This window comes from Nuphar pumila, unplaced genomic scaffold (genome assembly GCF_984573655.1).
Source record: "Nuphar pumila unplaced genomic scaffold, dmNupPumi1.hap1.1 HAP1_SCAFFOLD_444, whole genome shotgun sequence".
NCBI classification, from domain to species: Eukaryota; Viridiplantae; Streptophyta; class Magnoliopsida; order Nymphaeales; family Nymphaeaceae; genus Nuphar; species Nuphar pumila.
In genome coordinates this window covers 17,441-32,196 of record NW_028323349.1, presented here as the reverse complement: position 1 = coordinate 32,196, position 14,756 = coordinate 17,441, and the positions used below count along the sequence as shown (strand labels likewise).

Sequence of the window (14,756 nt, the reverse complement as noted above, 5' to 3'; positions counted from 1 at the left end):
ACGCATTTGCTTGCAAAATGTTTTGCGAGCTGTCCGGTTGCAAGTAGTAGGCTTGTACGAGTTTTCCGGGCATTACTATCTGAGCTGGATCTGATAGGAGCTGTGGTGCCAATACTCAAATCGACAGACGCACCTACCACCTACCCAGTAGCACTCCGTCAAAGTCTTTATCAGCGTGTCTATATCAGGAGACGTCCTTGCCAGCGCAAACGGAGACGTTGAAGGGCTCGGTGATGACAATGTGAACAGTGGAGTCAGTCCAGGGACGATTTTGCACTGGCGGGGTTGGTTTTTTTCTGAATGATTGCCTTTTTACATATCAGATGAGCGTTATGTGATTTCCGTCACTAGGTATCACAGCGCAGCTCTGTGCCAGCTATCGTGCACGAAATCCGGAATGTAGAGCTTGGGTGCTGGCCACAATGGCGGGATATGTCGCACAGCAGAGCAACGCAGCCCCACAAACTTCTCAGATTGCTCCCAAAGGACCATCACCTCCTGAAGGTTTTGATGTGGTGCACTGTATTGGCGAGGGGACATATGGCAGAGTCTTCCTCGCCAAAACGAAAGCAGGCAAGTGCGTCGCAATAAAAACCCTCAAGGCAGTGAAGGTGAGCTTTCTGTTTCTGGTCCAGGACATTGCGTGGCACGCAGCTAATGGCTACGGGTATAAGGCTGGGAACGTCGAAGTCGAACCCTGACAGAATGCTAAGCCCTTGCCGCTCGTTCTTGTATGCATGTGTACGCGTCTGTGGGCCGCCAGCATCGAATCGTTTGTCACAGCAAGAGGATTTCCTGGTGTGTGTCACGGAAATGGGCGAGGTAAGGCGAACGCTGTGCAATGTGCATGCTTGATGCAGTTGGTGTTGCTCGAGATCATTGTCGGGATTCAAAAGAAGCAGGTCTTGTGACCATAAGGTAACGTACCCTGGCGAGGGCAAGCACAGCTAGACCCGGCGCTATGACGACCTTTGCATGTGGCAGTGAAGAGGTGATGCAATGCGTCTGGATGCCAGGGTGCACGTATCACTTCTTGAAATAACTTCAAGTGCAACTTGCCAAGCAAGTGAAGCATGCGGCAAACAGACAGATCAGCAGGGATTGTATGGGAGGAGTTCAGGGTCCACGTTGCACAAGGATGCGATCCGCCTTGTGCTGTGCTGAAGCGCATGGGCCAAAGCTTCGGTAGAAGAGGCCTCACAGAATTGCGCTACGAGCATGTCTCGCACCTAACTTTGCGCCTCATGTGCTAACATCTACTGCTTGTCCCGAAAAAACCTAGGTGCACAATGCCACGGACGCTGGGAAAAACTAGATCAAGGGTGTGAGGGCACAGAATGGCAGCCGAGCAGGAGGGTGAAGGCACCTCGTTGCCAGCCAGGCTGATACCATGCTATCACAGGGGGGAAGAAGGCATTGTGCTGGTATCCGTGGGGGAAGGGTGCATCAGGTAGGCACATTTCGCTGTCGGCAATGTGAGAAAGACGAAGGCACCTCGTTTGAGGAAGAGTGCAGGGGGGCGAAGGCACCTCGTGTTGGAAAATATCACCATTTAAGGTAGCGACACATTAGCAAGGTAGTCGTTACAATCGACTCAGGGATTCTAGCCTGAGTCGTCCACATATATGGCCTCACTCGAAGCCCAAGCATGCAAGGTTAGGTACACACATCAAAACAGTCTCAGGATAGCTGGTTTCCAACACCTCGTCCTCTGTTCGGGCTCGTACTATCATGAGCGCTAGGAGTGGTAAGCTGTTTGCCCTGCGAAGCCGACTTCAAAATCAGACTTACGAGTTTGTGGATCCCGTACAGTATCACTGCAAGGACTGCGATGAGCATTTGGGGGATGCTCACACAGGCTGTGTTCACTGTACCGTGGATTGTCCCATCTTGTGGCAAAAAATAGACCAATTTCTTGAAACGGTTGGAGGTCTTGGATTACAAGGTGGGAATTTGGCAACTAAATTGGAATCTCTGTTGGGAGTTGATCTCCTGACAAAGATTTTGAGTGTGGGTTGCGACGATCTCCCAAAGGAATTGACGGGTCGTTTTTGGTCAGCCGTGGCTGACCTCCTTTCTTGCAGGGTACAGGACGAAGAGGATGAAGACATGTCAGGTCAGGTTATGGTAAGTCAGGCTGGTCCAGGTACGCTTGCCTCAGGTGATGGTGATGGTAATGATAACTCTGATTCCCAAGTAGTTCTTGGAGTTGCCAATGTCCATGTGGATGCGGTAGTGTTGTAAAAAGATACATCATCATCATCGCTGAAATCTGTGTGAGGAAAAGTGCAGGAGGGCGAGGGCATCTCACTGACGGCAGTGCGGGAAGCCATGCTGCTGAAGGAGCTGCACCACGCCAACATCCTCCACCTGGAATCAGTCCACCTCAACCGCCTGGACGCCTCACTGTCGCTGGCGTTCGAGTTTGCGGACTACGACCTCTACGAAATGATCATCCACCACCGCACCAACCTGAAGAACGCCAAGCCTCATGTGCAGCACTTCCCCCCCGTGATGGTCAAGTCCATGATGTGGCAGCTCCTCAACGGACTCTCGTACTTGCACCAGGTGCAGTGTTTCTCCAGACCTTGTTGTTTTCCGGGTCCAGGTGCCTGAAGATTCATGAATATTTGGGACGAAATTGGGGGGTCAAAATCCATTCTGGCGAAGTACTGACCGAGGGTGTGGGAGTCACGCTCCCGATGCTGTGGATGATGTCTGCTGTACCAACACCGGCGCGTCAGCATCGGTGTTGGCAACTCCAAGGTCCAGTCAGGAGTCAGAGCCGCTGAGATCGACACCTGAGGGGGAGCTGGTGCCAACACGAAGCACGACTGGCCATAGCGTGGCCAAACATGTCACAAGAGCGTCTACGGTCTCAGCCCTGTCGTTGCCAAACGTCCTCATAGATGCGGTTAGAATTTTGCCAGCTAGACTATGGGATTTGTGGCTCACGAAGCCTGGAAAGGCATGGAGTTTTTGCACAGAAACACAATCCAGTCGAAACGCAACCAGGCAAAGCACTAAATGCAGCCATCACATACGGCAGTTGAACCTGTTCCCAACACAGGATAAGCTATGAATTAAAAGAAAACTTGGGACAGCTTTGCATATGAAAACCTGGACTGAATGTAGGGCTATTTGCCAGCTGCTTTATCAGGGATAGATCTTAGAACCGTTGGAAAACATCAACCGTTTTGGGTAGCGACGCCAGCTTCAGCGCATACAGCGCAACCTTCCATCTCAGCGTGCCTGGTTTTCACAACACAGCAGACGGGCTGTGCAGAATTGGATCATCCACCGAGACCTCAAGCCATCAAACCTGCTGCTGATGGGGCAGGGAGAGAGCCTGGGGCAACTGAAGATAGCGGACTTTGGCCTGGCGCGGGTCTACAGGGCGCCCACGCGGCCGCTCTACGACAATGGAGTAGTGGTGACCATCTGGTACCGCGCCCCGGAGCTGCTGCTGGGCGCCAAGCACTACACGGGGGCCGTGGACCTCTGGGCTGCTGCCTGCATCTTTGGGGAGCTGCTCACCCTCAAACCGCTCTTCCATGGCCAGGCGCGCTGCCTCCCCTCCCCATATGATACACACGATGGACTTGAGGGGGGTTCACAGTATGTGTGGTTGCCATTGTCACCCGTACGAGGGTTTGGAAGGGGAATAAGGGGGGGGATTTCACGTTGGTTTGACGATGACGTGTCCGTTGCGTTATTTCCGCAGTGGCAACGCATCCACCTGTGGCAGCATGCCGCCTAGCTGCGCAACCGTCTCCTTGTGTGTTTTCCGCTGCAATTTCTGTGATCTCTCCATCCGGCCACTTGCATGAGGACAGCAGGCCGGGGTGCCACAAGACACGAGCGTAACCTCGAGGTGAGATGAAGAACTGTCCTTCATGACGTGCAGCTATTCAGCCCATAGCTCGCAGCAATCACGCCTAGCAGAAGGGCCGGGTGGCCGAATGCATGCGAGAAGAGCGGCCGGTTGACGTGTCCGGATGCAGCCACAGGGTGCCGCCAGTCGGAATGCGTTCCGCCTCGTCACTGCCACAGCATTTCTGAGCAAGCTGGCTTGTGACCACGAGGCTGGAGATGCACTGCACTGCGTGCTGTGCTTCTCCTTTTGCCGTTTCGCTTTCTTGCTGTGTTGCTCCGACCGCAAACCGATGGCGAGTTGAACAGGTGCCTCACACACCCTTCAACTCGCCTATTCGCTGCCCGACAGAAAGCGCAGTCGGCGCTCGCCGTATCCCACACCAGCCACGAGCCGAGAGCATCAAACAGGGTGCCGGAAAGTGATTTCAAACAGGTCCATTGCCTGCAGGAGGTGAGGTCGCCGCTCGACGCGTTCCAGCGCAACCAGCTGGATCAGATCTTCTGCATCCTCGGCCACCCTGACCCGCGGCAGTGGCGCGACATCGAACTCATGCCGCACTGGAGCAGCAACACCCAGAACATCCGCACGCAGCTGCCTGAGCACAAGTACCAGCTGGAGTCGTACCTCTGCAAGCTCAACCCCACCCTCCAGGCCGACCCCGGCCGCCACGCCGCCTTTGACCTCATGAAGCGGTGCGCTGCCGAGTGTTTCGCCAGACGTTGATTTTTGGGTCCAGATACCCGAAAATGCACGATTTGTGGGGACCGAAATTGGGGGTGGGAGCTCATTCAGGCGAAGCACCGGCACTGCTCATGCCGACGATGCACACGCGCAAGTCTGCTGCTGAATTCACTGGATGTTGTGAGTGTTGATCTGACGAATGTGCTTAAGCTTTGGTGTAGCCGGTGTGCCTTCTCCGCGTCCTCGTTGTCCTCGGCATTGCCAAGTGCAGCTTCGGAATCTGATGCCACGATTACCATCGCGTGATGCAAGTCTACCGGGACCAACCATCCACGTGTAGCCTTATTTGCGTTTGCCCCTTCCCCCCTTCCTTCTACAGTATAAACGGGGAAGCTTCAGGCAAGTTTAGCAACGTTTGCCCGCACCTTCTTCATGGCTGCAGGCCGAGATCGCTCCTGCAGACAAGACAGTGCAGCCTGCAAAGTGCGATGCCCAGCGCTTCAGTCAGGAGACATGACGGCACTCCATACAGCACCGTATGCTTAAACCACGCTGGGAATCACCGCTCATCCCAGCATAAGAGTTGAGGGCAGTCTTTGTCAGTAACGTGGTACTATCGTTGGAAATTGCCGTACAAACCCCCTTCTGCATTGGTTAAACTTTTATATGTCCAGCGTGCCCGCATCCAAGAGCCTTTGCCAGCTGGCTGTGAGTTCCCAGGGCATGCGCATTTAGCGGGGTGGCGCATGGATGTGGTTTACGCCAGGCTACCGTGAGCGCACCAGGGAATGCGTTGGCAGGAATTCGTATATCTCAAGGTGGTGTCTGCAACTGCAACGCGCATGGATGAGGTGCAGATTGCTGGAGTTTGACCCGAAGAAGCGCATCACGGCCGCCGAGGCGCTGCAGCACGAGTACTTCACGTCGGAGCCCAAACCGTCCATGAACGCGTTCCCCGCGTCCCTGAAGGTCAAGTACACCGGCAAGATGCAGGAGGAGATCGCCCCCAAGCCACGCCCGCAGCCCGCTGCAGCCCCGAAGCGCGGCCTCCCTCAAAAGCGACCCGCCGTCGGCGGCCCTGGCCGAGGGGCGCCCCTGCCCAAGCGCTGAGTGCAGGGGCCGAATCGGCCACATCGCACGATGCATACATGCTGCGTTTGTGCTTGCATTGTCGTGTTGAGTGCCAGCGCTTTTCGATGCCGCACACGATGCACGAGGGATGCGATTGCGCAAGCGCTGCCGTGTCGGCCGGCATGCCTGAGACAGTCCCATAGTGCAACTCTAGCCCCAAAACATGCCAGTTCGCATGTGGGAAATATAGTTACGGGCCATGTCGGGGTTGTTGACCCAGGCACGGATCGCGCATTTGTTGCTCGCGAAGTGCCCTGTTTGATGAGAAATGTAAGGCAAACATGCGTGCCCATGCAAGCGCTCTAGCTGGTGATAAGCTGGTGATACAATCATCGCAATACGATGGACCAGCTGGCGTTGTAGCACCCTTGAGCTGTCGACAACGATATGCACAACCGGTTGCGCTCCAAATTGCCTGCAACTGATTGGGCATGAACACAACGTAACATTTGCGCTGAGGCCGTCGGGTGAGTTGACAGCGCTTCGCAACTTTTCACTGCATGTAAGCGGTTACTTCTTCATGCAAGCTTTTCTTAGGTTGCGTTCATTCTCTACAGGTGGCAACCTCGAGGTTGCCACCGAGCTCGGCCACCGAACTCGGCCCCAGGTATCAGCAACGCGATGCTCAAACCAACTGACCGATTCGTGCCTCTGCCGATCTGCACACGTACACTTGGTGTGTTTCAAATCAGTGTGCAAACTCTCATGGGTTCAAGATCTCTTGTTGTTAGTTGTAACTGCACTTCAGGTGCTGGCTGCCCCTGACAATTGTCCTGCATGCACCTTCAAGAAGGTCAACAACATCTGCACAAGACCCTGAGATGAATTACAATTCTCTCTTGCAAGAGACAGCAGATGATACATACGCCCGTTCACAAGTGCTATAACATGACTACATGTTCTGATGATGCTGTATCTTTTAAATATATCATTCTCAAATGGATGCGTGTATCTTTCCATTATTCTCAAATGAATGCAAGATCGTAACAAGCCTGAAACCAAAGACCTAGTTGTGTTATGACCATCGCATGATCAATAGTTTAGGAAGAATTGTACCGTAGAACGCAAATCATGCAGTTGCAGCCACTTCCGTGGTTGACTGTTGGACAGCAAGTGGTGCTGTGAAGGCATATGGGGAGCATGCCTCTTTTGTGATCATGATTATTCATCTTTTTATTCCGTTGAATGATCCCATGCTGCAGACAAATACTCGTTCCCTCACTACAACATGAACTAGCACCAAGCACATGGCGCTGAGAGCAGTGTTAATGCACGCAACTCCATCCGCAAAAAAATTATAAAATCGCCATGCTCGCGTTCTTGGGCCCAGCCTGTTGTACCATTTTGGTCAAGTGCGGTGCTATGTACTATGTAATCACCTTTTGACACGTTTGCCGCACCCAGCACACCATTGTTGGGTCGTTCAAAGGCTAGGCGCGTGTACGAGGCAACCAAGCCATCCTCCCATGCCCGACATTCTCCCCAAGACCAGTTGATACCATGGAAAGTACTCGCTAAACAACCCACTTGCCACCTCCCTGTTTTGCCCTGGAAGCAATTCAGCAGCCATAACCACGGTTGATTGCTTTTCTGCCGTTCCAACAGCTTGCACAACAGACAGCAGCACCCCCTTGGACTGGACGTGCAACGTAGATCTGCGCATGCCATTGCAGCAAAGTTATTCCTGCCTGTGCTATTGGGACCGGCTTCAAGCCGCTTTCGAAAAGTCAGCAGTTGGGGTGCGCTCGAGGGGTCGAGCTGAATCGGACCCATTTGCCATGTCCTGGCACATCACGGCACTCGTCAGCGCGGAGTGCGCTGCCTCTGCTTGCCCAGCCAGCTTCAGCGCCTGCCCGCATCGCTGGTATGCTAACTTCGCGGACTCCATGTCACCGAGCTCTTGGTGACACACCGCCACCCCATACATGCCGCCCGTGACCAGCGCATCCATTTCCCCCACCACCTCGCTAACAGTGGGCAGGTATTCAGTGTACAGCCCAAGCGCCTCTTCCCACTGTTGCATCTGCACGAGGCAGTTGGCGAGCATGACATTCGTCACGAGCACCGTAGGGTTTTCAGGGCCGAGGCATGCGGTGCCGACGCTGATGCATGTGTTGAAGTTTGTTGCCGCTGACTCGTGAGAGCCAAGCTGCATCTGGCAGCACGCGATCCGGCGAACAAGCGTCACGTAGGCCTGGTCCTTGTCCCCCCCTTCGGCTTCGGTGAGCGACCGCAGCTGCAACAGCGCGTCGAGTTCGAGCGCAAACTGCTGCATGGCGTACAAGCATCCAGCAAGGCCCTTGAGGCATGCCGACTTGCTTGGCTCCTCTGCCACGGGGAGATGAGAGCCCTCCGGCAAAGGCGCTTCGAGCGCATGGTAATCTATGCCGGAGTCGAATGACTCAGATGCCCGCGATGCCGTGGGCGCGTGTGGCGCGAGGCTTTCCTTTCCAGATCTCCGCACAGGCCGGCCCGGCTTCAGCTTTGACTGCATCTCCGACTCGTTATCACGTATGTTGCTTCCATCGTCCAGCAGCCTCGCTGAATTGCTCTGTTTCAGCGCCGCAAGCGTCGCCAGTGCGCTGTCTTGCACGTTCGACGGCGTGCGTCCGAGCTTGTGTGCGCCCCCCTCAAAGGGGTTGCCCTTGTACGCAGCGCCGTCGGTTGTGGACTTGAGACTCTCGGCGCTGTTTGGCCTCGCGGGTTTCTGAGTGGCGATCAAGAGCGGCTCCCACAGCTCCATGCAGTGCATGAAGAGCTCCGCCGCGCGCTGGTAGTCGCGTGCCTGCTGCAGCTGGCTTCCGAAATGGATGATGCAGTTCAGCATGCCTGAGAATGGGATGCCGTGCGCGTCCGAGAGAGCGAGCGTGCAGCGCAAAATGGCACGAATCGCCGAGTCCATGCGCTTCAGTTTCTGCGCGCTGCCGCAGAGCATGATGAGCATCTGCAGGAGGAGGCTCTTGAGCTCTGTGTCTGACACACCGTGGCTGTGCCGGCTGCTGCGCTGCATCAGCATGCTGATGTGAGCGAGCTCGTCCAGCGCGGCAAGCGCAACGGAGAACATCTCGTTCCATGCGCCCCCCTTGTGGAGAGCTTGTGCCTTGAGGCACAGCGGCAGGAAGGAGCTGGACCCGGGGAGCGATTCACGGATTTTGCAGCACTTGTCGAGGTACTTGACGGCGCGTGGAAGATCGCCCTTTTCGAGGAGGAGCTTTCCAAGTGATTCAAGGACCTGTGCGACCTCCGACTGCTGACCCTTAGACGCCTCGAACGTTGTGTACGCCTGCTTCAGGGACGCCTCTGCCGCTTCGTGTTGGCGGAGTGCCAGCTCGCATTTGGCCATGGAGTGCAGCACCTTTCCGACCTGCACACGCTTATTTTTGCTGTCTGTCATGGAGAGACGCTTTGCCAGACTTTCATTGACTCCCGTATTGTTCACGCATTTCCATGCACCTCAACCTGCGACTCACACGGTCTGCGAAAACGTTGGTTCCGACCTTGACTTACCATCTGAAGAGAACGTCTGGCAAGGCCGAAACTAGTCACAGCAGCTGATGTGGGGCCATTTTAACCTCATATTCTTACATGGCAGGGCGGATTTGCAGCCGATAGTCAAGTGATTGCCAAGTAGTTCTTGCAGTTGCCGATAGATACATCATCATCAGACCGTGGGGTCAGCCCAGTTGCAGAGACGCCGACTCCATGCATGGCACATGCCCCTCCCAAATCGGGCCACTCGTCACCAGAAGAGCGCTTTTCCTGAGGTAAGCTATCATGGAGTTAGACCTCACAAATCCCTGCTGCTGCAAGGTTGCATGGGACGGCAGAATGGTTGGTGGACAGACCTCTGTGTGGCTCACGCCATGTTGATGAGAGTACATGGCGGCAGCAAACTCGTAGCGTGCGAGCGCTCCCGACACGTCTTTCATTGCTTCCAGGCACTGCGCCACCAGCACGTTGCCTTCCGCTATCCGCACGTCGTTCAGACCAAATGCCGTCTTCAGTATCTCCAGCGCCCGCTGAGCGTGTTGGACCTACACAGCAGCATCGTAACTGTCAGTAAGCTGCATGTCTGAGCTCCAGCATTTTCAAAGCGCGCTTGGGCCCATGCTTCGTGCCGATCCATGATGACGAGCCATTGTCAACATGATCCAATGGGTGCGGTGAAGCTGTCATCCCGATTCGGTGTTAGCATCATTCAGTGCTGGACAATAGCCAGCTTCTTCACCCATCATACAAATCTGGTCTGCAGTGACGTATTTGACTACCGGGACGCACGAGAACTGCTGCGATGGGTGGATGACTCGTGTGACTGTGCCTTGTGTCCTGCTGTCAACGGCACCTGCTTCTGGTTGACATGCCCAACAGCTTCCCGTCAAACTCCCACTTAATCTCCTAATCCAAATCCTGGAGCCATCGAACTGAGCCATCTGAGTCTCGTGCTGCACAGTGCTCGAGACGCCGCTCACCACCAGCTGAGCCGCAAAATCCGCCACTACCAGCGTCTACGCGTGGGAATGGCTGCATCGGCGACGACCCTCTCCGCGTGGGTCGGCAGTTGCCGTGCACCGCCCCCACGCTCCAATAACATCGCAACATCGACGCGGTTAGGGGACTCACCGCTTCTTGGTGATTTCCCTGCAGCTGGCACACTTGGCTCATGTCCGCCAGCAGCGCCGCAAACACTTGTGCGTGCGCTTTGTCTACTGCGGCTGGCGCGAGCGAGCGAACCGACGCATCACTGAAGCTGCGCGAGATCTCTTCGTCGCTGCCAATTGATGCCTCAGTCTCCTCCGATGCAGACAGCGCTTGCGACGCACGTCGCACTTTCCCGCCAAAAGGTGCTGCGAACGGCGCACCAGCCATCTGAACGTGCTCCGCAGCGTCGATCGCCCGGGACAGAATCGCTGCCGCTTCTCCGATGTTGCCTTGTTGCTTTGCAACGTACGCTTGCACCTGTGTCAAAGGGGAGAGATGAGGAAACACGTTATGTCATGTGCCAAGAACCTGCCGCTTGACGACGCCATGACAAGGAGGCATGACGTCTTGCTCAAGCCAAGAGAGTGTCCCACAGCCGCAGATTCAATTGGTGATGACTGGATGGGAATTTGCATCATCAACCAGGGAGAGACTCTCCCTAGCGACTTCGAACCAGTCCTTCCCAAATGAATTAGATTGGCTTTCTTTGGACCCTTGGACTGTGTTACCTCGCGCTCAGCTTTCCTAATGTCAGCCAATGCAGCAACGATGTCGGTTCTGAAAGGCTGTCACTACAGCCGTCAACGGAACAGTGCAAACGGCATCCCTTTCTTGGTGCTCAGTGTCCGCAAGGACGCAGATATCAAAAAGATCTGGTTGGCAGGTATGGTACCGTTCGTATCTGACCTCAACCAACACTTGAAGCAAGTGTTGGTTGAGTGTAGAGTGGCCCTTTATGATCAATTCCCCTGGATGTTGTTCCCACCAAACGATGAGCGCAATATGACTTTGGTAGCGCCGGAAGGAAACCCCACGCTTGCAGTTCACAACAGGTTCTCTGTTTTGTGCGAAGCTGGGGCGGTTGGAATGAGTGAAGAGGCCACCGAGCCTCGCGTGGGCACAAGTGCCCACGCATCGGCAACAGTTGCAGCCACTGTTGCCAGGAAGGATAAAGGAAAGTTCAAAGCGGGTTGTTTGAACGTCAGAGGCCTGAAAATTGCTAGCCAAAGTGATAAGGTCTCTGACATTGGCGCAGTCCTGCGGGACAAAGGAGTCAACATCTGTGCAGTTCAGGAAACCTAGCTTGATCCCTCAATCGATGAAATAGTGCTGCCCGGTTATCAGTTTGTGGGATCAGCCGGGTATCCGACTAGCACACGCCTTGGCGGGGGCACTGGCTTCCTTATTGGTGATGACATGGTATCCGATGTTGATACACTGGTATGGCGAGGAAAGAAGCATACACAAGCAACCTGGGTACGAGTGAAGGGTACCAACAGACGAAACCATTTGGTAATCGCCAGCGTCTATGTCCCTCCGGTCTCAGACACTCGAAGTTTGGCAGATGTGACGGCCGACTTTGAAAACCTGGCCATTGATATTGAGCATTGGAGCAAGAAGAGCAACGTCTTAGTTTGTGGTGACCTTAACGCTCGTATCGGGAATAGCAGCGGCGAGACCGCGGCAGTTTACCCAAGAGTCCCCCGCTTTGGAGAGAACACCATCAATGCAGAAGGCAAGGCGTTGATACAGTTGTTGGCACAATGTGACCTGTTCTCCCTCGGAAACCGGTTCGGCCCGGAGACACAGTACACCTGCTTGAGGACCCAAGGGAATTCAGTGGTAGATTATCTCCTAGGTCCTCGTGCCCTGCTGAAATGTGCCCGCTCAGTCACCCACCACCCCCTAGACGACGACACAGACCATGCGCTGTTGTGTGTCGATATCCCCACTAAGCTCGAGAAACGGCCTGTTAAGCCTAAGACCAATGTCCGATGGCGCCTCAACAAGTTTGAGGACCAAGCCGTGGCCAAAGCTTATCGTGACTTCATGTCCGAGGAGGTGGCAGCAGCCACCGGTAGCCTGGGTGAACTGAATGAGGAGAGTTCGCAAAGCGAAATCGATTTGATTGCAACTCAGATCACTGATATTATTGTCAGGGTAGCAAGCTCCACGATCGGGGGAAGAAATTAAGCAAGGGCAGGCGCACTGCCCCTTGGTGGACCGCTGAGTACAATGAGATCAGAGTGAAGAGCCAGCAATCATACGAGCTAGCGATGCGCACTAAGGACCCACGAGACTGGGACGCTTTTGTGTCCCTAAGGAAGGTTAAGAATCGGCTGAAGCGAAATCTTAAAGCTCAACAGTCGGTTGCTGATCAGCTGGCCACGGTACAACTTTGGGATAAAAGTTATGGTTCTAAACGTGCGTGGCAATCAGCAAAGCAGTTGAGAAACTCAAGAGCTGGTTTCGCTCGGAAAGCGTCGACGGCTTGTCATGGGGATCCAGGATTCGCAAGGAAACTTTGTGAATACCCCCAGCATATCGCCAGTGTCTTCAAGACACATTATGCAAAATTGGCAAGTCCATCGGAAGATCCCAATTTTCTTCAAGACCATCGGATTCTGATAGAAGCCGACTTTCAGAATTGGCAAGAAGAGGGCAAGGACGTGTTCCAGCCAGAGTTGGATGAGGAGTTTACGGAAGAGGAGATCAATGGCGCCATAGATCACCTTCCGCTACATAAATCGGCTGATAGCGATGATATTACAGGCGAACTGATCCGAAATGGTGGACGAGAATTGAAAGCCCAGCTGTTGTCTCTGCTGAACCGGGTTTGGCGAAATGAAAGTGTTCCCACGAAGTGGGGGACTGGGATTATAGTGAGTCTGTATAAAGCTTGAGATTCCGTTGACCCAGGAAACTACCGGGGAATTACGCTCATCTCAATCATCCGCAAGTTGTTTAGCACCATGGTCCGGTTACGGCTTGAAAAAACGGTGGGACTTCATGAGTCCCAATGCGCTTTCCGGGAAGGACGTTCCTGCATCGACCACATCTTTACAATGGCTCAGATGGTGAATGAGTCAGGTGCAACAAAGCAGCCCCTTTATGCTTTTTTCCTGGACATTAAGAAGGCTTACGATGTGGTCTGGAGGGAAGGTCTTTTCTACAAACTGAAAGCTAAAGGAGTAAAAAGGCAAGATGTGGCGGGTCTTGCTAGACTTGTTTCAAAGTCACAATCCTCGGTCCGCATTGCTGGCGAGATGTCGGAGTCGTTCCCATTGATGGTAGGCGTCGGCCAGGGTGACCCCTCTCCACCTTACTTTTCGACATCTATATCGACGATCTGCTGGAGTCGTTGCATACGGCAGGCGGTCCCAAAGGAATTTGCGTTTGCACAAGGGGTCGAGGTCAGGGACCCTCACATACGCGGACGACCTTAATGGTCTGACACTGGACCCCCAGGACTTGCAGGTCAGTATCGACAATGTGGCTGAATGGTTGAAACGCTGGCGTATGCAAGCAAATAAGCTAGAAAGTGTGGTGATGGTGTTCCATCCCAAGGAAGGTGAATCAGCGAGCGTCCCAGCTGAGCAGCGATTGAACACCTGGACACTGGACGGACACGCTCTGTCGCAGGTGCAATCATATAAGTACTTGGGAGTTTGGTTCACAGAAGCGGATCTTGGGATTTACATGCAAGCCAAGCACTGGGCAAAATGCGAGCTGCCTTGGGGTACTGGAGGCCACTGCTAGCTTGTCTTCGTATCACGATCAAAACCCGCGCAATGATGATCCAAACCTTCATCTATAGCTCAGTTCTGTTTGGTAGTGAGGTCTGGTCAACCTCACAAGTCAATAGACGCTGCTTTGACGTCGTCGCAAAGGAGGCGATGCGAGCAGTGATGGGATTGCAGTGTTCATAAGTGGCCTCAGAAGTCTTGTTCACAGACTTGGGCCTACTGCCCCCCTCGCTTCTAATGGATGCCTCTAAACAATGCTATGACAAGCATCTGTCCACTTTACAGGGAACTCGATGGTGTAAACTGGCAAAAGCGAATCGTTTCCCGGGGCACAGAGCAGTCGGACGCCCGAGGGTAGGGGCCAATTGGCAAGGAGAGGTGCAGAAATTTTCAGCGGACATTTGCCACGACCTGAATATCTCTGACATCTTCAAAGCAGGTCGCTAGGCGAATCTCCTCCAGATCTCAAGGGGGAGTGCGTGTAGTGAATGTGCCAGTGCTGGAAGCAGAGGCGTTGCCTACTAATGAGGTTGATAGGCAACACCTCCTTGACAATATCTGGAGTTGGTACTTAATTCAAGGGCAAGCCAGATATGTTGCATCGCCGCATTCTGCGGTGCCATGGAAGTGGGCGTGCATCGGTGAACAACCACGCAGGCTTGCACCATATCTGTCAAGTTTGTCCTCTGTTCGGGCTCGTACTATCATGAGCGCTAGGAGTGGTAAGCTGTTTGCCCTACGAAGCCGGCTTCAAATCAGACTTACGAGTTTGTGGATCCCGTACAGTATCACTGCAAGGACTGCGATGAGCATTTGGGGATGCTCACACAGGCTGTGTTCAC

At 54.1% G+C, this 14,756-nt stretch overlaps 2 protein-coding genes across 2 annotated transcripts; both read left to right on the top strand.

Moving 5' to 3' along the window:
* Window positions 1–422: 422 nt before the first annotated feature.
* On the top strand, window positions 423–5,668 carry LOC149810223 (cyclin-dependent kinase E-1-like). The gene is made up of 5 exons (XM_089994361.1): window positions 423–611; window positions 2,293–2,568; window positions 3,287–3,562; window positions 4,325–4,569; window positions 5,416–5,668. The coding sequence occupies exons 1-5, from the start codon at window positions 423–425 to the stop codon at window positions 5,666–5,668; spliced, it is 1,239 nt and encodes a 412-aa protein (XP_089850487.1).
* A 7,472-nt stretch (window positions 5,669–13,140) lies between these two features.
* LOC149810222 (uncharacterized) lies at window positions 13,141–13,614 on the top strand. The gene has a single exon (XM_089994359.1). It carries the CDS (start codon window positions 13,141–13,143, stop codon window positions 13,612–13,614), a length of 474 nt encoding a protein of 157 aa, XP_089850485.1.
* Window positions 13,615–14,756: the final 1,142 nt, after the last annotated feature.